The 26347-nt window shown below is 34.6% G+C and overlaps 1 protein-coding gene across 24 annotated transcripts in view; it reads right to left on the minus strand.

Annotated features, from left to right (window-relative positions):
• PPFIA2 (PTPRF interacting protein alpha 2) overlaps positions 1-26347 on the minus strand; it is a 413992-nt gene that overhangs the window by 35547 nt on the left and 352098 nt on the right. For 13 of the 24 annotated variants that reach the window (XM_045588288.1, XM_036456935.2, XM_045588295.1 and 10 more), the window contains 3 exons: positions 24558-24712; positions 19191-19284; positions 5203-5211 (listed from right to left, as the gene is read on the minus strand). In XM_045588288.1, coding sequence (XP_045444244.1) covers positions 5203-5211; positions 19191-19284; positions 24558-24712 — 258 coding nt within the window. The remainder of the gene's footprint in view (positions 1-5202; positions 5212-19190; positions 19285-24557; positions 24713-26347) is intronic. The other 11 variants (XM_036456932.1, XM_045588301.1, XM_045588292.1 and 8 more) reach the window with 1 other exon arrangement.

Genomic DNA, 26347 nt, shown 5'->3' on the forward strand with positions numbered 1-26347 from the left:
ATTATATTATCAGCAGATATCTTATCCCTTTAACAAGAAAATGGCCCACATAAGCATATTCAAGTATACATTGTGGGCTCTAAATGTGGTTTCTCCCATCTGCCTTGCTCGTTTTCCCTTATTATTTCAATGGTAGAGGAGGTGCCTGTATATAGAGGCAGAAGATAAATTTGGTCATTTAGCTGCATTCTAAAGATGTGCTTAGTTTTAGAATTCTCTCTTTGATCCAGGTGGCCATCTTAGAAGTTAGTTCTTTGATTAGACTACAAAGTTACTTCTCATTTGAAGAGAAATCTAAAGTAAATTGACTTCTATCACAACAAAGAATGAAACTCAATAATATACTCTTTTCCATTTATAACCACTTCCATTTCTAATGAAAGCAAAACACTTCAATAACAACAAATGTTTGTTTCTGACAATGAAAAGTTGTAAAGAGTCTTGACAAAAGCATCTATAATCACGGTCCCTACTCCTGAGCCTTTAGAATTGACATCCATTTACAATACCAATTTGCGTTTGCTTATTATAGACATAGCAAGTCTGTTTTCTTGCTATATATATCTGGCCAGAACTATATTAAAAAATGTATGCTCTGTTCCTTAGTATGCTTTGATCTTATACACAAATAAAAAAATATATAATAATTGGGTTTTTTTTGAATGTGTATATTTTGTGCTTAGGAATCTATAATTAATATCATATATCAACTCCAAAATAAAATATTTATTTTCTGTCAATTAATTAATTGCTTATTATAGTGGACTATAATATGCTAAAATACATGATCCAAAATGAGTTCCAACAGGAGAGCTTTTTGTGTTTGCAAAGGATGCTATCAAAAAGTATGTATTGTGGAAAATAAGCAAGAAGACAAAACAATATTGAAGTTATAGTGGCTGAAGAGACACATAAACCAACTGTTGTTTCAGTTGATGGGATAGCAAGAAAAGCATGGGTACATTCTGCAAGTAAGCTATGCAGCACCTGGCAAAGGCAAACAGCAACACGGATGCCCTGAATCCCCAAAGCTACCAAGGGCCTCCTCACCTGGCTTGCTCTGCCATCACCCATTCCCTTAGGCTTCCTCATGCCATCCCTTCATTGAAAACCAGATTCAAATAGCCTAGTCTCCCTGTGACCGGTATATTGAGAGAAATGGGTTGAAGTGGGTCAGACAACCAACCATCAGGTACTTATTGAACATCTGAGGAAATAGACATGGACTCAGTTTTCCAGGAGGTCTCTGGTTAGATAAAAAAGTAAACACACAGAACTGTCTGAAAACATAATGAAATACACAAGTAGGTGTTAAAAATCAGTAATGCATATTGTGAGTGTGAGGATTTAATAAAGGGGGCTAATAGCCTGGGAAACAACTGGTGAAGTCTTTCTGGTAACTAAGCTTCGAAAGGCAGGCAGAAAGGAGATGGGGATCGTGTTCCAGGCAGGACAAGCAGTAAGGGCGGAGAGGCAGAGGCAGGACTGAGCGTGGAATATGTGCAAGGACATTTAGAGAAGTCCTCCTTTAGAGCAGACCTCCACAGAGGTGACGAGCATTAGTAAGAGTTGTAATTTATAGTACATACATTATGGAAAGGAACATTTTCACTTATGTGACAGGTGAATGTCATTAAAGTGGAAGTAACAAGCATACATTTATAATAGTCTTTTCTACATTCAATAAAAGAAAAAAAAATATGCACTCAACACTTAGAAAGCACATAACATTTTCACATGCGAATTATATGAGTTGTCTAAAAGCCATTTTTAAAGGTTAGAAAACTTTAATTGTGAAAGTTCTGTCTAGTTTCCTAATAAAATTACACCACACAAGATAAGAGTTGAAACTTAAGTCAGGTAGTGTAATCTCTACTCATAAATTTTCAATTACTTCCTGTATTACTGAGAATAAAAGCCAAAGAGGCTCAAAGAATCTACCCTACTCTCTTCATCTTTTTGGCTCATATCACCTGATGACACTGGTGTCTTTGCTGTTACCTGAAAACAGCCCAGGCCTCTTTCTGCCTCAGGACATTTGCACCTGCTATTCCCTTTGTCTGAAATTCTTGTCTTCTTTATATCTACATGGAGATACTTCCCTATACCTACCTGAAGTCTTTACTCAAACGTCACCTTCTCTCTGAATGTCTCTTACCTTCCCTCCTATAATAACCAACAGGCACTTCTTATCCCTATTCCTTGCTTTATTATTTTTATTTTCTAACTTAAAGTGCCATTTATTCCTCTCTGTCCTATCCCAATAGAAAATAAGTTGAAAGAAAAGTGAGGTTTTATATATTCTGTTGGGAGGTAAATTTGAAGCATCTAAAACAAGGTCAGGCACAAAAGAGGTACTTAGTAAATAATTGTGAATGTTGAATATGTAGACAAAACCTTCCAGTAAGGTACTTTTGTTTCAGTAAACTGCATCCCATAATGTATTTTTGTAGTTCAATTTTTGAGCCACTTTGTCAGAATAGTATCCATTCCGGATGATTTCAAAAGTTTGACCTGGTTTGGGATTCGTGATGAAAATCTGGTTAAGAGTCAATCCAGTGTGCTTAATAATTATTTTCTCTTTCTGAACAGATATTTTACCATACAATTTTTTTGAAAAATCATTGGACAATGTGGCCCTTCAAAAGTTCTTTTTGTTTTGTTTGTTGTGTTTAAATCGTATGCTCTCATAACTTCAGTAAGAGTATGCACTTCAGTTTTTCTTTTAACATCTGTATGCTGAAAATGTATATCTTAACATAATTATTCCAAACAGAAATATATCATAAACCTCAATCAGTTGCCTTAGATTATTGATTAGCTAAATCTACATATTTAGCTCCATAAAATGAAGAGCTTCGAATTCAACATTAACATATTTGACTTGATTTGGGAAGCACAGCACACTGTGATTTTGTGTGTGTGTGCAATTATATGTTTTTATTGTATATTGTATTATGGTGCATTTTTACATGCAGTGCATATAAAAGTTCATTACATATTTAAGCAGTGTTTGATTTAGAGTCTAGGAACACAAGCTAGGTTGTTCAGACTGAAGTGATTTGATTACATTAAAACCAGAGTTCACTCATATTGAAGACTTTTTTCTTCAAGTTGCTTTGAAATGGAAGGCATAGTCTCTGACAGCACAATGAATTTATGTGTGAATTTGAGTTGGGATTTACATAATTTCTTTCTTCACTTGATTTTAAATGTAAGGAAAACCATGAAACACACACACACACACACACACACACACACACACACACACACGATGGCACAATACAATTACTCATGCTGTTACTGAAAACTAGAGGGGCTTGCATTACCTTCCATTAACCATTTTCATGTGTTCTGTTCTCCCAATTGGGGACTTACTAGAGGAACATTGGTAAATTTTCAGGTTATTTGCATACCATTTAGACTAGATTACTTTAGTACTTCATTTAATTTAAGCCCTCTTTAACTCCAGTTTGAAGTTTCCAGTTTCTATACTGCTGATGTTATTCATATTTTCTCATGATGTGAGAGTTAAAAAGTGAGAGTAATATTGGTGAGTACAGAGCACATACCTAGGTCACCTTAGTCACTCAAGGGAATGCAGGAATTAAGTGGGAAAGTTGGGGCTTAAATTCTTGTTTTCTGACTCCTAATTCAATGTTGTTTCCACCTCAAAATTTTGCGCAACATTGTTTATTCTATCTTCTCCTCTCATTTTAGCCACCTAAGCTTCCTTTTAGCAACTGTACTAAGGAAACTATTTTGATATCAAAAATGTTTAAATTTCAGGAGCATGTGTGAGACAAGAAACTGCATTTTAGAATTAAGGCAATTATATTGATTCCTTAAGGTCCATAAATGACAACACCTTATTCATTCATTATTCTTAAAATTTCATTCAAAAGATATACAGAAATGAAGTTTTATTTCTTGGGATTATTTTCCTTATGAAACTTAGAAATCATTAAAACATGGAAGATTAAGTGATAACATGAAAATAATGCTTTAAAATTCATTGTCAAAGTATTTATTAATTTGAAAATGTAAGTTCGTACAACTTGCATTAGGCCAACATAGCTACCAACACTCTAACCGTAGCTTGTCTTGCATTTTTAAGAATACCTATTAGAGTTTTCATTAGTATTATGATTTCCCAACTGGAGTAAATATTGCATTGTTTAAAAAGTAGTAGAATAACTACAATTTGAAATTGTAGAAGAAAATAAAAAAAATGTAAGCCATGCTAGTGAACTAAGTAATATTATAAAGCACATGACCTTATATCAGTACCAAAAATATCCATATAGCCAATTACTAAAACTCTCCACAGCTTCCTGGATAATTGCATCTCATAGGAGCTATTTTATTTTACCCCCCCCCCCCCAACTTTTGGCTTTGAATTTAAGAGCAATATGTCTCCCCATCTAAAGTGTTAAATAGCTCCCCAGGTTACCAATGCAAAGTTCACACCAATGTAAATATTTTATAAAATTATAAATAATTTGTTTTACTTTGAAGCCCAATTTGTTTTAGGAATAACTAGTATACACTAATTCAAAAGGTAAAATTTGAAACTGTAATCTGGATAGTATAAATGTTTAAAACCTTAAAAATTAACCCATGTATAGGAAACAATGGAAAGAACACAAAATGAAATGGTTCAACCAAAAATAAGATTGACTTTGGAACCTGAGTGTAAAGGTGCCACTAGGGGAGATCTAGCATTTCCCCTCTTTGTGTAAGTGCAATTGTAGTGATTGACAAAAATTCTCTCTTGACTACAATGTCAATGCAGAACCACAGAGCACCGGGAAACACACAGGTGGAGTTAGTCATGCAGCACAGTTGAAAATACCCCAACAGCTTGCAACTATTAATATTACTTAGGTCTCACTGAATGCCACAGTAACTCGCAGAGAATGACTTGGGAACTAAAGGAGATGATGTCTGGATATCTGTAGACGTGTCTAAAAGAACCAAAACACAGTTGCCTGGAAGGCCAACATAATTAATTCAAATATGAACATTTCTCTGAACCAATGATTCCTTTGATGTAGAAATAAATACAGTTCCCAATTTTTGTTTTTGGTCAGAGGCAGTGCAGCTTGTGTTACAACTGAAAAGAGAAATACTAAAGATAAAACAAAAAAGAGGATGATGCTGAAAATAAACATGTTCACCAGCCATGGTGATTCAACTTACCCAGATGTGCTTTTCATGAGATGGAGAAGGATGGATGGAAAAGAAAAGCACACAAATGTTAATGCATACATTTCAATTCAAAGAAAGCCGTGGAATAAAATAGGAGCATTATTTCAGATGTGTGAAAGCTCAAATATGAGAAAGATATGGTGTCTTATTGTTATTTCACCATGACACACATACTCACTGCGTCCAAAAGCATGACCAGCCTGAGGGGAGTTCTAATAGTTGACCAGTAAATCTGTCTCTCAAAAATGAGCCACTCTGAAACATGCTTGACCACATTTTCCCCAGCCTCTAGTACACCCTGGGAGAAAATCAGGCACCTGTCAAAGGACATTCTTTGCCTTAGTGCACTCCTGGGCTATTTTACAAGTAGAAGCAAATAGCTCACTGCATGGCTTATACAGCCATATAAGCCTACTGTTAGAGCTCCAGAAGTACAGAAGACTTTGGAAGAGGCAGCAACTTGAAGAAAGAACTGGTTTGAGCACCAGAAGGTCTGTGTTCTAGTTCTCACACATGATTAGGTCAAAATTACTAGAAAGTTCTGATTTTGAATTTCCTCAGTTTGGAGCAAAAATACATTTGTGCATTCCAGGTCAATACTTTTATTATACTATCAATTTCTATAATAATCAGTATTTTTTATATTTGTATATAGATATGTGCTAGTTAGTAATCAGAACATGAAAAAGTATAAAATAATTATATTATTCTTTGCTTGCCACACTACTTCTTCATTTATCTGAACTGGCAGAATAGTGTGCCAATTGAATCCCTTTCAATAGAAACATTTATTTGAGCAGATCTTTATAAATATTGTTATGAGGAAAAATAATGAATGAGACTGGTTCATCAATATCAGAACTCACCCCAAAAACAACATTGACTTAAATGTAGTGTTTGAAGGTGCCCACCTGTTCCCTGGATATAGTAGAGACATTGGGAAAATATGGAATTTAAATAATTCAACAAAAAGCCATGGAAATATTATTTTAAATTTTCTAGACAAGCATACTATACTAAATATTAGAAAAAGAAAACTTTACTACAACTCATAAAACATATTCAATGTAACAAAATATGAAGAAGAAGTTCCTATCTCAGAAATAAGGCAAATCAGAGTTTTCTTGCTTATTGCATTATCATTATAAAGAAAACTTATCATGGCAATGGAACACCCTGCACGTGCCTCCTTAAACGCATTCATTCAGAGAAACCATGTGTTACTTTATTAAATGGGCATCACAAGAAATATATATTCTTTGACCTCTAAGTTTTCAAAGAAACAAAAATAATTGTCCAAACAAGTTGGCACCACAATGTCCTAAGCAAGTAAAGTAATACTTTTTACATCATCCACACAACAAAGAAAATTAAAACAAAAAAGAAATAGCTTCTAAGTGATTAAGGTGATTTTCCTATCAACAAGCCTGTGAACTTTTTCATGAGCTTTGAAAACAAGGCAATTTCTGAGTTTACACAAAAACTGGCAACAAAATTTGGGCCACTTATTATCATGGACAAAATTATCTTCCATAGCCTACCAGTTATCTAGAAATTACTCTCCATTAAAACAAGCAGGTTAAATCTGCACAAAGTAGAAGATTAATATTCCTCACATCTTCATTTATCACTTTTGAAAAAAGAAAATTTGTGCCAATAAAAATACCTTAAATATAAAACATGAGAAATAATGAAAACAAGTGGAAACACAAATAAAAAATATCGCTTTAAGTTCTACTATATATATTTCTTACCAATTTGTGTAAGTTATCTGTTTTCTTATAGTTTTTATAAACTTTCATCACCTCCATAGTCAATTAATTTAAGAGTCACTTTGAACAGGTATCTCACTTGAGAATATTAGGTATTTTAACTCATGACTTTCTAAAATATATCTTTTGCAAAAAACAGAAAGCTAATAGTCATAAGTAACTCAGATATTTTTGTGGTAATAAATTATAAATTTATATCAAATATATATATGCGAAGATAGTGTTTAATTTCTGCTATAAAATTAATACATTATTTCCTAGAAGCAGTTATTTGCAGTTACATATAACCTCAGTATTCTCCACTCCAGATTTCCAAGGTTATGATAATAGCAAGAGAGATTCTGTCAAGAATAAATGTTCTTTAGTTAAATTTATTTAGTCCAATAAATTTTAATTGACATACAAAAGAGCCCGTTAAGTTACCATCTAATGAATAAGATCAAATCCAATTATTGGCATAATGTTTTCCTTGGGAACATCAGCACAACAAGAAGACATTACCAGCTAACACATGTGTTATATTTCAGAACAGGCACTTTACACGTCAGTTGTCTTATTTTCTCTTTCTAGATCACCTATTAAATGAATGGGCTTTCACCTGTTCATGAACAAGTTAACTTTGGATGTAAAATAATTCACATTTCCCATGAAATAATTTACTAAATAAGCTTTACATGTATAATTTAATTGCCTCTGGCTTTTGAAGGGTCAAGTTGATAAGTTAGAAATATTTTTAAATCAATTATTAGCGCCAGATTGAAGAGTGAATGGGTAATAACTGGAGTGAAAAGTGGAATGAAGAAAAGATTTTTTTTTTTTAATAGAGTAAACTTGAGAATGTTTGAATGGTGATGGCCATACATAGAAGAGAATAGAATTTGAAGATCTAAAAGCAAGTAGTAATAGGCTCAACATAACTGAGAAAAAGGGAAGGGCTCGTCTTAAGTAAGAAGACAGAAGTCTAGTTTCCTGTAATAATAATAATAATAATAATAATAATAATAATAATAAAGCATTAGGGCAAATGTTAGTGTGCATTATACAGTAAATAAATCAGAGTACTCAGCTGTCCTCTTTATACTCTCTTTCTAAGGTAGAATGTGAGCTCATTTGCAGAAGTTGCGCATTTAAGCATAGTGGAAGACTCTAACAAAAGTTGCAGAGAGTAGAATTGGTGAGAGGAACATATCAAGATTACTGGGCAGCACTGAAATCCTAAATGAAGCTGGCGCAAGTTTCTGTTTCCTTACTGTAATTTTCTCCAGAAGCACAAAGGAGCCCAAATATAGACATGGAGAATAAAAATTCAATTGTGGCTGTGTTTATGACACATGGATATGAGCAAAGGAAAGAGAAGTAAAAAAAAAAAAAAAAAGGAATATTTAGTTGTGTTGAAATTATGGACATGGTATCTGAGCTGAAAAGGGAAAGAGGAGAGGACAGAGAGGGGCTAATGCAGTGTGCAGGAATAGAAGTCTATAAATACAATAGTGGAAGAAGTCCATAAAGCATGTTGAAAGGAGAAGACTCCAGTTTGAGAAGAATGATATATTTAAATCAGTACTTCTGTAACAGAATGACTCGGGATAATGACGAGATTTGGAATATGACCATGGGGAGCTGGAGGAGAGAATAATATTGAAAGTGATGAAGCTCTGAAGCTTAAAGGCCAGGCAGTGACGGGTTGAGCTTTGTGGATAAGAGCACCCCAGGCTAATGGCAGGAATGGCTTTATATAGCAAGTCAGAATGACAGGATACAGATAAAAATAGATAGCCAAGCACATTTCTTCTAATCCTTGTATATGAAAGCAAATGGTTCAGAGGTTTTACGTTTGGTTCATCGTGACACTACTTTAGTATTTTCTTTAAAGTTAACACTGACTTCAAATAGCTTTTGGAGATATTTTTAAAAGAGGTTAAGAATCTTTATTCTTCTAAGAATATTGTTATTCATTTGCCTAGCAAACTTAACTCAGTGAAGCCCAAAATAAAACATTTGATAATATAGAATTAGAAAGAAGCATATTTAATGGTATGTTTTTATGTACATAACAATAAAATATACATATACATATATATTTTTTGAAAGAAATGTATTGGTAAAGACTTTTTGAAATAAAACCCTAGCAATAGGACACGAAGGCTCATTACTCTTCTTAGAAATGTGAAGACAAGGAAAAGAAACTTGCTTCATGAATGGCTAATTTTAAATAAATATTGAAACCATATCTTCAGTGACTTTTTGAAAAATAGAATACAGAGCTAATGCAACATTATATATTTTTAGAAACGAATATGGAGAATTCTTTCTAAATTAAGATGTCAGCAGTTATGTAAATGTACCTTAATTAGTAGCAGTTTTTCTTTTTAGAAAAGGAATTAAATCATCCTTATAATTAGACACTGACTTTGTAAGCTTTACTGGAATAAATAATGTTAGATTGATTTAAGCACACATTTACATTTTATGTTGCTTATTTATTAGTGATAATTACTATTGTTATATTAAGCTTTGGAATATTATGTGGGGTTAATTATATCAGAAAAAGACAGTTATATTCATGGCTAAATCTTGTGTTTTGAAATTACCTATCTTTGTCTTGGTTTAAATATATCTCTTGATCATTTTAAAGGAGGGGATGAAGTTGGGTAAAAAACTATTCTATAGAGGAAAATATATGTTACTTTTTTAGAGTATAAAGAGAATGAGGGACTTTTTTATTCCTTAATAGACTATTTTAAATTATATAGAGATTTAAGGTCCAGATAAAAGACTGGACTACATATTCTTTAAATTGTGGCCTTATCCTACCTAATTCAGATATAATCTAGGCTCAGGAGATCTGCACTTTTGTGAACCACAGTGTCTGGAAATATATATAATAATAAAAGCATGTGTGGAAGGGAATAGCAGTTTCTACCTCAAAGGCATTGTAAAAATTAAGATGTAATACAACCTAAAATGTATAGAATAATAACTGGTGTATTATAACTGCTCTATGTGATTATTAAGTATTTAATACATATAAAATATATTACTATCATTACTATACAAAGAATGAGGAGGAAAAATGGAACAGAATACATATGTACTAGGGTATAGGAGTAATCATAACAAGAACTAGATATTAAGCATATTAAGACCATAGCATGCCTGATTGGAAATAGAGGCAACAGAGATGGTGAGATAAATAGGGACTAGATAATGTAGAAATTTATGGTCTACATAAAGGCATTTGGGATGTATCCTACGGCTGCTAAGGAATGGTTGGGAAATTTAGGTAGGCTATAAAATATGACTTAGAGCTCTTTAGCAGAAGTGCGAGGAATAGATTACGGAAGGCAAAACTGAAAATATAAAGACTGTTTTAAATGGTATGAGAAAGAGAAGAAAAAAATCAACATGCTTGAGAGATTTTTTTTTAGAGAGCTAGTATATGGAGTGATGGTACATGAAGGTGATAGGAAGACAGAGGTGAGAGTGACTGGTAGTATACAACAGAGGTGAGAGTAATAGTGGTACATGCAGGTGCATAGAGGGAGAAGGAAAAGGGAGAATAGGGATGAAACCCAGGTTTCTGGCTTGGTCTTCTATGTAAAGGTCACTGCCCTAGTCCTGTTCTATTTTCTTAGATTTTCTTCTTTCCCACACAGCTTCTAATCACATTTAGTTATTCAGAAACTATAATTTGATTGCCTACAATATGCAGCACTGCAAGTGTTTTAAAAAAGCAGAGGTTCTGAGTTCAGTTCTCCAAATTATATAGAATATAACAAACCCCAAAGCAAGGACAATTTAAAGAGCTTAGAACCCAATCTCACAGCTGAAATTGGAATCTTCTTTATCATAATCTTACTACATACACATGCTTGGCAGGTCCATATTGGACAGAAATGTGAGAAATAACTCCAGGTGGTCAATTCTTTCTTCTCAGATCTGTGATCGCTATCAGTTCTCATTTAGACTTAACTCAAATTTGTTTGTAATAAACTCTGCTTTTGGCTCAAGATTTTATCACTAAGCCTTAAAGAAAACGTCTGATTACTTGTCTGCTTGGCAGCATTTGGATATTTGCTGTCTACACTCCACATATTCCTAGTTATTTACTAGAATAACACTTTGTGGAGAAATAGTTTGGTGTAATTTTGCTATAATGATCAATACCTCTGAATATATGCTGCCTCAAATACATCTGTTTTCAAGCTTATTTCCCAGAAATTAACACAATACCTGGCTATGATCTGGTCAGTAAATAGATTTTTGGCCTTATTAATTACTTTATGGATATTGAACGTCATAAACTTCTTTGCCAGACATTGCTAATTTATAATTTTTGCAAAAAATTTTTCTTAGGAACTGAGGTAACTTTTTACACATCCTCTTACACACAAATAATATGTATAGTAATGAAATGGATATAGAATTATATAATTGCCTTTATTAAACTTCATCACATTAGATTTGGATCTCTTTATAAAGGCCTTCCTTAAATGAAAATATTTATATAAAAAACTTGACTATATCTTCTAGCCTTAAGAATAACAAAAATAAATCATTTATAAAAGTGCTGAGTTGGCCACTTATTATTTCACTCAGTCATCATCAGTTAATTTATTGTCGCTCTGATTACAACTACCCATCAGTTATAAGGGCATTTTACTAATCTCATTCCATGTTTAGAAGTATCTTTTAAAAAGTATATGGAATACCTTGCTGAACTCAACACATAGTGTTTCTACAGCATTTTTCCTCATCTGCATGTATAGAAAATGTTGAAAATTTTAAGGACACAGCTTAGAGTTAAGAAACTCCATTTATTCTTGGTGATGATCTGATAAATGTTTAATCTTTAGTTTGAAAGCTAACAGTGAGGTGAACCAATCTTTAACTTGGAGAACATCTTTTAAATAAGAACATTAGGTGGTTTTAGGCTTGTGGTATTTTTCTTATCATGTTGGAAGACCAGGGACTTAGAGAAGGGATCATGCCCCCTGAAATACTTAGTATAATCATTATCTTCATGTCTGTCTCTAATATCAAACAAGCAGACAATATAAATTTATTTAGAAAAGGCCTCCCTTCCAGTATATATAGCTATCTTGAGTTTTAATTTCTTATCACTAATTCTTATTTTATATTTTCTATAGACAGAAAATATGAAGAGTTTCTAGGGCTTCTGTTCTATTTCCTCTGTAATCTCTCCCTATATAAAAGCCTAAGTAACTGGCCTATCATCTGACCATTCAACTGTCTGACCAGTAACTATGATGCACACTGACCACTAGGGGGCAGATGCTCCATGCAGGATTAGAAACCACAGATATGGAAACATAGAACAGACTGATTAATCTCAGAGGGAAGGTGGGAGGGGCAAGGTGAGAAGAGATTAATCAAAGATTTTATGTGCATACTAGAGGCCTGTGCACCAGTGAGATCCCTTTAGCTGGCCTGTGTCCTCTCGCAATCCAGGACCCCTCAGGGCCATGGTTGGCAAACTGTAGCTCGCAAACCACATGAGGCTCTTTGGCCCTTTGAGTGTGGCTCTTCCACAAAATACCATGGCCAGGGTGAGTCTATTTTGAAGAAGTGGCATTAGAAGAAGTTCAAGTTTTAAAAATTTGGCTCTCAAAAGAAATTTCAATTGTTGTATTGTTGATATTTGGCTCTGCTGACTAATGAGTTTGTCCACCACTACCTCAGGAGAGCTGGTTTCGGCCAATCTCCACAGGCCAGGTGGAGGGACTCCAATGGTGCATGGATTCCTGCACTGTGCCTCTAGTCTATTAATATTGTACTGTGGATTCAAAACAGCAACTCCATTCTTACTGTATGTTTTTTCTTCCTAAGTAGATAAAATATATAGAGAGAGCACTTGGTTTCCTTAGCTTTATTTTTTTAAAAGAAATTTCAATGCATATGAGCCTTTATCCTTTGGTTGTTACTACTTTTTAGGTTCCAGGGGATTCTTACACTGCCCTTGTTTGGAGCCAGGCAGGACTCTCCATGATCAGATGGCAAGGCCATGATTGTCTAGGTTAGTGCAGGTAGAGAAGACACACTCCTAGAGTTCCAACTAGGAAGTCGGGACACATTTTCTAAGAGAGAACCTTGTCTTTAGGTTCTGAAAAATTCTACGTTATTAGATCCTTTTGAGTCAGTTGCCCAAGAGTGTTCTCCTATAGCCATGTCTGTGACTAAATGAATCCTTGACTATAGTTAACTGACTATATTTACAGATGCTTCTCCTAGGAAATTATAAATGTGAAATAGAAGTTATGAGTATTGACAGCACTCTAGAGAAATATTTCATACTTTGCTATTGTTAAAATTTTGAAGATGTCCTGATTCTGTTGTTTCTGCAATCTCTGAAATCTCTAATGCCCTACCAGAGGACTCCCCTTTTTGCTTAATCTCACAAGTTTAAGTTCCTTTACCATGCTTACAAAATAGACATTTGTGGGGCAAGTGAAGACATTTACCTTCCATATATACAGCACGACTTAGGCGGGAAAATGCATTCAAAGCCTCGAAGACACGTCTTACAAAGTAACCTCTAAGCACAGCCTGTTTTTAAATTTAACTTGGCAGATTGGCCCTTAATAAATATTTATTAAGTGAAAGACTGTCGTGGAATTTCTGTGATACCTTTATGAATATTTTCAGTGACATTTGTTTTGCTCAGAGATAGCTAATCTCGGAACCTTCCAAATACCAAAAGATTAAAAGTGTGGAGTCTCAAACACATTATTGATTATGCACTGAAGAAGACCCTTAGGATTGCAACAGAAATAAATTAACTAAATCTACAGAGCTTCACTTTTATGTCTTTGAAGCTCTAACATAAAGATTCATTGATAATGATTAACTGTGACTGCCATGCTCCAAGGATAAACTCTTCTTGAGAATACTGCTGATAGCTAGGTTGGAATGTTAATTTTTTTTACTGATGTTGAAAAATTGATTTCAAATATAAGACCTATTTTTATTTACTATGTTCAGAAGAACATAGCAAATAAAACATATAATAATATGTTATCTATATTATAACTAAAGATTAAAAATGATAAATTAGTCAATATATTAATATTCATTTGCTATCTGTATATGAATTCATCTCAAGATACCAATTTTAGCATGAATATATGTTTTTGTGAAAAATTGTACAGTGTTAAAATGTAGTGGGAAAATGATAGTAGATAAAAAATAGATATAAAATTTTCAGAATTGATATTTCTGGAGATCAGTAACCATCCACTGGATATATATGAATTTTAATGTGTTCACTGCCTGTCAAGGACTGTCCGAGTGCTAAAAAGGTGTAATGCTATGAAACAGACAAATTCATCTTCAATGCCGTAGTATCTGTAAAAATTAGTTTCTTGGAAACAAAGTTGAATCTTTATGTCAATATGTGTCTAATAAATCTCCAGATTAAAAGTATAAATTAGAAAAATTAAACATAAAAAACTTTTGATTATAAATATACTTAAAGCATTTCTGAACCCCAAAGATAAAGAGAAAAATCTTAAACTTTCAGAGAGAGAAAGAGTGTATAAAGAAACCCTACATGTTAAATAGGAAAGAATGACAAGCAATTGTCAGTGGACAAAACTGGAAGCAAGAAGAGTAATACTTTCAAAGTTTTGAGGGAAAACTATTTTAAATCAATAGTTTTACACCTTGGGCAATTACCAACTAATTTTAGATGTAAAACTTATTTTCAGAACTCTAAGTATTTAGGGAGTTTGCCACACATCCTATCATCACATTCTCAGAAAGGTGATATGGATAATTGGCGGTTAAATATATTCCAGGAGAGAAGAGTGAGGTAAGAAATCTGGTGAGACATTCATACAAACACATTTGACATTGGTATTTCAAAAAGTTCTTCCTAAGGCAAAGATGCTAATGACATAAAATTTCATCTCCTTCCTTATGAGTTTATGGTCCTTGATTCCAGATTAATGGATTGATGGACTCAGTATATTGTAGATGCTATTCTATAGGCGTGGGCAACACTTGCGCATGTTGGAAGCCTGTGACTATCTAGCTCTTTCAGTGTCAAGTAAGTTTATCAAATTTGGGGATTCAGTGTTAGGAAACTCTTTTTTTCCATATACTTAAGTCATGTTCTAACAGCTCTTTCAGCAATAAAGCTGGTATTGTGATCTCTAATTGTTTGATTCCTTTCTCCAGCATGAAATAGACTCTAAACTTTAGTCAAAGAGCAGAGCTTCTATTTACTGAGTCCTAAAACACCACATCTATGTTCTAAGTGAAATTCAGGGATTCATGGAGTCAAAGAACATTCAGAAATTGAGGTTTTTGATGTGACAGACCATGTAAGCTTTTGTCCCTTCAGTAGGGCCTATTATATCATGCAGTTATTTTTTGTAGCTGTGGTTGACCAGCTTGAACAACTTTACGTGTTAGCCTAAAACATTGCTGGAGAGGTAAGAAAGAGAAATACGTCCCTGAAGATCGGGTGACAGGTATAAAAGGAAAGAGGACAAGTTCTTAGGTCCTGTTGTTTGTAATGTGAACCTCAGAAATAGAAGGGATGTTTAGTTTGTGTTAAATCAGAAAAGTGCTTATAGTCCAATTAAATCAAACAGAAGCTCGTGGACAAGATCTCAGAGAGTAGTGACCCTAGAGAGTAGTGACCCTCCAGTATTGATCAAAGTACTTTGTTCTGGAATCATTACATTTTTGGCCACTACTTGATATCAAGAAAATTGTGAGAAATCATATTTCTAATACTGAGATCTATAATAAGAATAAGTGACTAAATCCTTAAAGATTAGGAGCTATACCATGTTGGCTACAGAAAAAATTGGACACATTTTAAGGGTGAAGGCCAGAAAAATTAATGTAAAGTACTCAAAGCAGTGCTGTCAGTTTGACACAATTATTATTGATATTAGCAGCACTCTACATAAACCTGCTGGAAAAAAATTAAGGAATTTAAGTTTTAAAGGAAATTATAGCAGAAATAAGGCATAGTAAATGTGAACCTTAAGAATAATAATAGATTGACTTAGGCTAGGTTAGATGTTCTGATGAAAGAATAGCACCTGTGTGATCATACCCAACTCAGAAAGGTGAAGGTTGATAAGATGTTTTGAATAGTGGGTGCTTTAGCAGATCCAGTATTGTTGATTTTCTATTTCTCATCATTGGACAATAGCTAGAAACATAAGAAAAACAAATGCCTGTACCATAAAGAAAAGTTAAACTATAATAAAGTAGGAACACAGATCTAGTAAGCTTTTCTAAATCTTGTGTGCTCAATTTGCTGGATGGTAAATGTACCTCAAATTAGACTTTTCTTTGGGACTGGCAACATTACAAATTTCTGAACTTTGCAAAAATTCGGAATGTCTTGAATATTGCTCTATGAACGTATGGTTTTTAAAAATGTGCCATAACTAACATCTTTAAAGAAAATTATTCCCAATTAAATTAAAAATCACAGATTATTCATCCTAAAAACCTGATGTCCTAGGAAAGTTAAAAATAAAAAATTTTCTCCAGATTGGCCAATTCCTTCAGAGACTAATGGATCTGTAATAGCAATTTTGGGACAATAAATATTGATCAAAGTACTTTGTTCTGGAATCATTACATTTTTGGCCAAAGACGAGAATAAAAAAATTGTTAGGAAAACATGGTCATAGCTACTAAAATGTACAACTCATAGTGTTCAACTTTTTGAAAGAAAGTTCCATTTTATGGTTTTGTTTATCTTTCTAATAAAATGTACTTGAATTATTTTCCATCCTGAAAGAAGATTAATTCACATGAAAATTTAACACAGAAAATTGTATTCCTTGAAGCACATTTAAAAAGGACAGAGGATCTTTAGAAAAAAAGAACAATGGAATTTTAAATAAAATTTTAAATACTTCAGAAAATTTAAGAATGATTTAACTTGTCTATCTTAAATAACTCATTACATGAAAACACTTCACCCTTTAGAAACCCAGAAGCCACAGTATAGTGTCATACAAGTCCTGAATAAGTGTTAGCACTATATATACTCTCACACATCCTGGTTATATATTTATGGTCAAAGGGTTCTTGCTATGGGATAAACAATAATAAAAGAAATACTATCTTCCATTGATTAACTTTGTTGGATTCACTTCAATCCAAGTACTATTACTCAATAGAAAATTTACTAATACATTTTAACTTGTATTATATTAAGTAATGCTTCCAATATTATTCTTATATTAGTGACAATATTCTATTTAATACATTTTAAAATCATATTTTGCTTAAACATATTGCAAATTAAACTCAAAACTCTTAATTTTCAAACTCAATCCAGAACTAAAATCAGCTTCTGCTATGAGGGTATATAGGATTTGAAAAATAACTCCATAACATTAATATCAAATCAATCCAACAGTATGTAAAGTTAATAGTATATAATAATAATATATATTTTTAAGATCATTGCATAATTGGGATATTTAACTTTAGTAGCCATCAAAAGAGACATTTAACTTGTTCCCATAAAAAAAACAATGAACTATGTAATGCATGCCTCAATATCAGCCTTGTATGCAATGTGAAAGGTGGCCAGATTTCCATTATATGTAAGTATTTCATTGAGAGAAAAATAAAATATAACTTTAAAAATATATATATACCTTCATTGATTTCAGAAAGGAAGGGAGAGGAAGAGAAAGAGAGAGAGAAAGAGAGAGAGAGAGAGAGAGAGAGAGAGAGAGAGAGAGAGAGAGAGAGACATCAATGATGAGAAGGAATCATTGACTGACTGCCTCCTGCACATTGGACCAAGCCCACAACCCAGGCATGTGCTCTTGACTGGAATCAAACCTGGGACCCTTAGGTCCACAGGCCAATGCTCTATCCACTGAGTAATACAGACTAGGGGGAAAAAAAACTTTTAAGAGAAGTAAAGGAGGTCTATTAGCCAGACTGGGTTTTGACTCTTCTTATTCCTTTAGATGTAAAGTAATTTTCAGAGAATAAAGTTAAAAAACCTTTAAACTTGAAATAAATTTTAAAGAATCTATCAAAGAAGATTTTTAATTTTTCTCTCTCAATATATAACCTTAAATTTGAATATAACAATCCTTGATAGGAATAAATAAAAATAAGAGATTTCAAGCATATTATAGTATTGTTTAAATATGCATTTTGAAGTATAATTAACGAAAGAAAATGTTTGCTAGTATAGAATGCTACTGAACATTTCATTGTATTTTTAAAATATGTTTTCCATGTTACTTTTATTTTCTTCACAGTATTTCTACTGAATTTGGATAAATACCTAATTTTTATAAATAGAAAATTAATGAAACAACTTGGCTAGTGAGTTGTTCTGCAACTTTTAAGTACATATTTCCTCCTTCTTAGTAAACATCTGCAATGCAAGTGAGCTGGCAACATATGAAGTAAGCTGATTAGTCTGAATGTTATAACCATGAGAGCATCTATGTTAGAATCTCTGTTACAATGATGACTAGAGCCATGAACTGCTGCAGAGTAACCAGCCAATAGATTCTGGAATAAAGAGAAATTCTTTAGCTTTTAAAAATATATTCTAAAAGTGCTGTTTCCTCACTGAAAAATGTTATTATGTATCAAAAAAATGTTATTTATGGATCTACTTGCTTTCCAATTGCTGGTGGGACTCAAAATTTGCCAATTTTGCAAGTTACTTAAATGTTCCATATTATATGTGAATGAAAAGATGTACTATCAGTTTCCTGACAGATGCAAAACAATCTGCTGTAAGTTTAAAATTAGTTTATATTCAATCATTCAGAGGAATTTCTCCTTTTAAATATTCCATCTTAAGAGGAGCTACTTTGTCATGAGAAGAAACACAAAGATGAATGAGATACTCTCTCATTTTATCATACTAATACAGCACAGTACTGAATGTCACATCAAACAGACTATTACATTATTTGTAAGGCTGCATTTACATATTTTAATATACCTGTGTTTAGAAATAACACAACTATATTTAGAGAAATGTTATTTCAAACTCTAGCCTATTAGAACAAGGAAACTCAAGACCTGAATAGTTTTAGGAAAAACCAGGGCAATATCCATCCGTCGGTTGTTTTCTTCTAACTAATCTCTTTTTTAAATACCCTATAAGCTATGCAAAAGTGTAAATTAAAGTTTAAGAAAGGAGAGGAAAAACATCTCCAAACCTACTTTTTCTTCAGTCTTCTATCCTTCTCAGCTTGAGTTCCGAGTTTGCCTAACCCCAGGGACTCCTGGGCCGCAGCTTCCGTCTCCATGAAGCCTCCTGTGAAGAAGTAACTATACACGTTAGATTAAACATATTGGGTCAATTCTGCAATGAAGTTCTTAAAAATTTATTTGAGCAACTGTTTACGATCACATTTTCTCCTCACTCCCACACACATTTTTGAAAGTGTTTCTATTTCCAAACCAATATGCATAAACATACACTGAGAGAATTGGAAAAAAAAAATAGTACCTACTGTTAAAACTATTCAGTGGTAACTCAGAGCAACATAAAACATGTGGCCTGTATACTTATAAACACATGAATATATAATTTGAAAGTCTTGTGATCTCCTTTTAATGAAATAAGAGCAAATATTTGTGGAGTATTGAGTTTTTCAACATTTAAAACTTTTAAAAATGTTTTTATTGATGTCAGAGAGGAAGGGAGAGGGGGAGAGAGATAGAAGAATCAATGATGAGAGAGAATCATTGATTGGCTGCCTCCTGCATGAACCACACTGGGATCAAGCCTGCAACCCAGGCATGTGCCCTGACCAGGAATCGAACCATGTGACCTTCTGGTTCACAGGTCAAGGCTAAATCACGGAGTATGGTGGCCAGGCAACATTTAAAACTTTTAAAAGACTTCTTATTTAATTGGGTTAATTGATAGTCCAGTGAGTAGAAACTCGGGAGTGTCTTCAATTCCAAGTAAACAGAATGGAGAGGCATTGCCTGATTTCTAAAAGCTTTTCATTTCTAGTTTCTGGAATCCTCTTTTGCTCACTTGCATGATTCCTATACCCTGTAGCTTTATAGGGATTTGGCCTAAACTGGCAATTGGACATGCCTCTCACAATCCAGGACTGCTTGCTCCTAGCTGCTTACCTGACTGCCTGCCTGATTGCCCCTCACTGCTTCCATGCCAGCCTGATTTCCCTTAACCACTTGCATGCTTGCCTGATCCCCTCTAATCACCTCTGCCCCAGCCCCACACTCGGGACCTGGGATTCCCTTTGGCTAGCCCCAGGGACCTGGGACCCAGGACGGCTTTTCCTGGGACAGCCACAGAGGACAGTGGGCAGGTGGCTTCTCCTTCCCCTAGGCCACAGCAGCAGCTGCTGGCACCCCCGGCACCACTGGCAGGCAGCTTCATCTGGACATGGCTTTGTCAGAAAGGACGTCCAGATGGCTGTCTGGAAGACATCTGCCTAATTAGCATATTACCCTTTTATTAGTATAGACTAGAGGCCAAGTGTATGAAATTCATGCCGGGGGGGGCGGGGGGGGTGGGGATCCTCAGTCCAGCCTGCACCCTCTTCAATCTGGGACCCTTCGAGGGATGTCCAACTGCCCGTTTAGGCCTGATCCTGGTAGAATCAGGCCTAAACAGGCAGTCAGACAACCCTCTCACAATCCAGGACAGCTGTTTTCCAACCGCTCTCCTGCCTGCCTTCCTGATTGCCCCTAACCACTTCTGCCTGCCAACTTGATTACCCCCTAACCACTTCCCTGTCAGCCTGATTGATGTCTAACTGCTCCCTTCACAGCCTTTTGCCCCTGACTTCCCTCCTCTGCCAGCCTCCTCACCCCTAACTGCTCTCCTCTGCTGGCCATCGTGTGGTGGCCATCTTGTATCCACATGGGGGCAGGATCTTTGACCACATGGGGGCGACCATCTTGTGTGTTGGAGTGATGGTCAATCTGCATATTACTTCTTTATTAGATAGGATAGAGGCCTGGTGCATGTGTGGGGGGAGCTGGTTTGCCCTGAAGGGTGTCCCGGATCAGGGTGGGGGTTCACTTTGGGCATGGGGCAGCCTGAGTGAGGGTACTGTGGTGGTTTGCTGGTCTGCCATGCCCCCTGGCGACCCAAGCAGAGGCCCTGGTATCTGGGATTTATTTATCCTCTACAATTAAAACTTTGTAGCCTTAAGTGGAGGCCTGGGCCAGCCAGGGAGTGCAAAAAGCTTGGCTTCCTCCATCACCAGGGAAACCCAAGCCTCCTTCCTGCTGTTTCCATGGTCACAGCCATATTGGTTGGGTTTATTTGCATCCTTGCTCCTGATTGGCTGGTGGGCTTGGCTTGCGAGTGTAGCATAATGATGGTTAATGTGCATATTACTATTTTATTAGATAGGATTATAAGAGAAAGTTTATTTAGAAAATTACAGAGATCTTAGAAGTGAGCCAGCAAGCTCAGGAAACAAGTTACAGAAGCCAAAGGGCCTCTAGAGCAGAGGAGAGTTGAAGGCAAAGGTAAGGAGTCTGGGGGAAGAAGAGAGGGAAGGGAAAGGCATGGCTGTGCTCCTCGGATAGAGCTCTTTTTACTCATTTTTCACAGCTTTGCTATATTAGGCTCTACTTTCTAATTCTCCATTCTTGAAGATATTTTTGTTCTTAATTATGGCTCCTTTTCTTGCAATGTCTGTCAATGGCTTCTAGTCTTTATCCTCACTATTAACATCAGCTAGGCTTAGCCATGAGTTTTCTGTTCTTCTTTTTTTTTTTTTTTTGTAGTCATTATTATTAGGGCTCTCTGCAGACCTGGGAGAATTGTGTTTCCCAGGTAGTAAACTAATGAATGTTAAGATCCTATGGAGCAGATGATTCCCCCAGAAGCAATAAATGCTTTAACATCTCTACCTTGTCTTCACATGCTATCACCATTTTCATAAGCTTTAGGTTAACTGCTTCTTAGCAAGGTACTTGATTGCTCTAACTCCTAGCCTCCTACTTGACCCTGGAGTTTAGATAATTTAATTTGTGTGTGTGTTTCTGCTTCAAATTGTTGTCTTTAGAGCTCTGTATTTCCAATCTCTCCAGTTAGGTGACTTTATCTTTAGTCCAACCATTTCCTTTGTTTGATAATTTGGTTTCCCATTCCTGACCCCAGCCAATAACCCACTTCCTGACTAACCACAGAAAACACCGAAGTTGTTTCTAGCACACTCCCTTTAGAGTTTTTTTTTCTTCCATGTCACTTCAGTACCCTTTCTCAGGTATCAGTTGTATTTGAAACTCTAGCTGTATACCTTTTCAATTCTGTAGAAAAATTTCATTATATTTTCTTAGTAGAATCAAATGTATCTAGGGAGAGAAAATTAATAATCTGAACTCCTTTCTTACATTATGTCAGTATCTTTAATAAAAAACATATACTGTATTCTATGATGTCTGTTACCTTGAATTAATTTTTAATTTTTATTCACTTATGTTCAATATCCTCAAAAAGTTATAAATTTGATGAAATAGTCATGTTTTTAATTTCACTAAGTTACTAAACTTGTTCCATGGTATTAGGAGCTCAATGAGGTAGGTACTTCTTATTAAAATGGTTCCAAGGGTATATTGTCTGGAGCACTAGACTAGGTAGTAAGAGCTGGGAACTAATACCTTTAACCATTATTAAACTCATCTCTTTTTTTACATAATATGGAGTGTGGAACATTACATGATCTTAGATATTGTCTAACTCTGAAAGTCTGTAATTTTAAAAATACACATGCATTTTATAGTTAACAATTAATAGTATATGTTTTGTTAAAAAAAAAAAAAAGGTTGTTTGATATAGGCTTAAATGTTGGAGTGTCATAGATTCAGTATTACTAGATTTGAAGTAGATCTTAGAAGTCATCCAGTCAAACTATCTTTCCAATGCTTGGATCCCCTCCACAACACATCTTCCTAGTATTTACCCAGCTTTTGCTTTATAATTTACCTAGTTTTCAGTAGCCAAGAAGGCCTTATCTCAAAAGCCAGCTCTTTGGATATAATTCTGACACTTCTTACACTGAGATGAAGATAATCTTTGACTAACACTTTGGTTCTAGTTTTGTACACTCACTTAACAATGGAAAAGCCAACAGCTCTTCCATATAATAGCCCTTCAAATATTTGCAATCAGCCATACTTTTGTGTCAGCAAGAAGAATAAACACATTCATCTATGTGTCTATTCCTCACATGAGTTCAATCCTGTACATGAGTTTAATCTTCCCCTCTAACCTTCCTCCAAGGTTATGATATGCCTCTAAGAGTGCAGTAAACAGAATGGATACTATTCCTTGGCTATTATCTTATCACAGTGGAGTAGCATAGAAAAGTCTTTCATCCCAATGCTATGTCTATTAATGTGGCCTATCTTTATTGACTAATATATTGACTTTAGAGTTACTTGAAATTTCTGAATTTTTCTTAGAATAATGTTTAGAATCAAATATTTATGAGCTCCCATATTTTACACTTTAGACAGTATTTATGAATAAGTTTATTTCTTAAATTTTATTATTCATAACCATATTAGCAATCCATAAATCAGATATCTGTGTTGTTGAAATGTTCATGTCTAAGCAATTAGGGGATGTGCTGAATGAGGAGCAAAGAGTCATAACCAACCCATGAGAGACGTTGAGCTATGTGGCATCACTATATTAATTGGCATTATTACAGCAGTGTTCCTCAACCAATTATAACTGCCACATATTTTTTCCATCATCCACACCCCATTTTGACATCTTGTCCACTACCTTTCCTGTTCTGTTACAGAACAACTTTGTCAATGAAACAAACAAGGTTTGTTTGACATGGCTATTTTTAACACAGCTTAATTTGCTTTGTTTCAAAATAGATTAATGCTTTCTGATAAAATTAAAAATCAAGTCAGTCAGGTTTCTAATTACTGATGCATAATCCTGAATCTTGAGTTTCAGAGCCCCTGATAGTAGCTGTTTGGACAGGATAAACACAGAATATAGCAGGCAAACGTTCCTGGGCCAGAAACATGCAGAAACAGGGGTGCCATTAGGGGCAATCTACATTGACTGGTCGGAAGTTTACCTTATTAACCTGTTACATTGACTGATCTGAAGTTTACCTTTTTAACCTGGATTTTCAAATTGTTACATAAGGCAAATAACACCCCTTTACAAATATTCTCTATGAATTACTAAGAATTCCTTCCTTGTCGTTTATTATTTCTTATGGAACCAAGTGAACATTTTTATAGTTTTATTTTGACAGTTTTATTTCTCCACACTATCAGCATAGCTATGCTCAGGCTAATTTGTATTTCTCTTCTTGTATGAGATAAACTACTCAATCAACAGTTCCAAATCTTAGGATATGATTCAAAATTTTGACATGGTTCTTGGACATTATCATTCCTCAACACATTGCTTTCCATGCCATCCTTTCTTATCTTCCATTGTCATTGGTAGACAAAGAAAAACAAAAGAGAAAACTGAGAAATAGAATGAAATAAAAAACAGATGGACACTCAGCAGTGACTGTAGTGAGTAGCAGTAGAAAGTCAAGCACACATACTTACGGAGCTGCCCAAGCCGAGCTTTTTCCTTTTTACCAAACAAGCGTCCTATCGAAGACTTGATGCCCTTCTTCTTCGGGGCCTTGTGAAGAGAGTCTTGGCTGCTGTTGGCACTGCCAAGCCCGAGGCTGTCTGGCTCCAGGGAGGCAGCTAAACTACTGCAAACCACAAAGGAGGGCAAATGCTCATTTTAATGCAACATCCACAAGATACTTAGACAAGACTTGCTTCCTTTATAAATGTATGAAAGGAGAAACACATGGACTTCTGAAGTTTTCTCCCTTTCTGCCCACCTTTCCTCTTAATCAAACTGAAGTATGGTTTCACATCCTAGGGCCCCGAGCCACCAAATTTTCTCTAAAAAAATTTATTTTTGTTCCAAATGATATTTTCCCTTCTTTTTTTTTTTTTTGTACAATCTCAAGCTAATCAGGAAACATAGGTGCCTTTATTAACTACATGTTAAATGACCTATTATTTAGCACTTGACCCTTTACCTATTTTTTTTTCTCTGAGTGCTTTTAAAATCTTAAATTTAATAACATATGATAATAAATTTAAATATATCCAACAATGAAGTTTAATGGATGGTTTCACTGAATTTTCATCAAGCATTCTTTTTCTCAGTTTTGGATCCCAATTCACTCAATTTAATATCATCTGAATGGGATTCAGAACTAACAAATCATATACCCTAGTGATTGTTGTATACTTTTTCTTGTAGTCCTAAGGTATTCTTTGATGTACATGATGAGCTGAAATGACAATCAAACAGTTGGTCTAGGTTCCAATCCTGGTCAGTGTATTTGACACTGTATTAATAGGAGAGGTTCAATAGATATTGCCCTCATTTTTTTTTATACAGCTATTCAGTTGACAATGACATAATACATTATTTAACATTACTTACTCATTTTAATTAATTTGAGTTCACAATCCCTAAAATCTATTGCTTTTCTTATGTGACAATATAATTCATGTTTTTGACAGTGAAGGAAGTATCTATTTTGAAGCATCAGAAATTAAAAATAAGCACAACAGAAATAGTGCTTGCCAAAACAAAAAGCTCTGTTTTCAAAAATATTTGTTGTAAAACCTATACTATTTAGAAGGCAGATTCTTGAAGTTTTAATCATTATTATGTTCACTTACGTCAATTAGGTATCTAGAGATGTTGCAATTATTGACAGAAAAAGGACATTGCAGTTAAGATTAAATTGCATGCTTACATTTATTTATGTCATTAATGATTATATAGCTCTGCTTGCAATTTTTTAGGTAGATGGAAAGGACAATATAAAATGTCATTATGACAGATGGTATATTTCCCGATATCTTTTCCTTTAATATTTTGTAGAATTTGTGTGTGTGTTGTGTTTCTTTCTAGGAACTTTCTGCCTGAGGAGCAGCAGCACCCAAAGGGTGGTGTGCCTAGTCTGCTAAAGGGAAATGGGGCATAATCATGGACTTTTCAAACCTTAATTACTATTACACTCCAAGGCAAATGTATAGTCTTGTCCTTGATGGGAGCAGAATATGCCACCTTGGGAAGTACCACTTTGGCCTGCGGATTATTTTAAGCTGAAGACAGCCGGAGTCCAGCACTCCCAGGAGAAGCTTTATACCTCCCCCATAGCTACCCAAAAGAAATTAGGTCAGGGCCTGTACCAGTAAGAGAGCTATTAAGTGAGAAAACTTCTTTTATCAGAAGGACTTATCTTCTTCTTAGCTCAGGCTAGTATGTAAGCCTCAATATAAGACAGACTGCCAGGGAATCTCTTAATTTTATGGGG

Source organism: Pipistrellus kuhlii, unplaced genomic scaffold (genome assembly GCF_014108245.1).
Source record: "Pipistrellus kuhlii isolate mPipKuh1 unplaced genomic scaffold, mPipKuh1.p scaffold_m20_p_3, whole genome shotgun sequence".
Lineage (NCBI taxonomy): Eukaryota > Metazoa > Chordata > Mammalia > Chiroptera > Vespertilionidae > Pipistrellus > Pipistrellus kuhlii.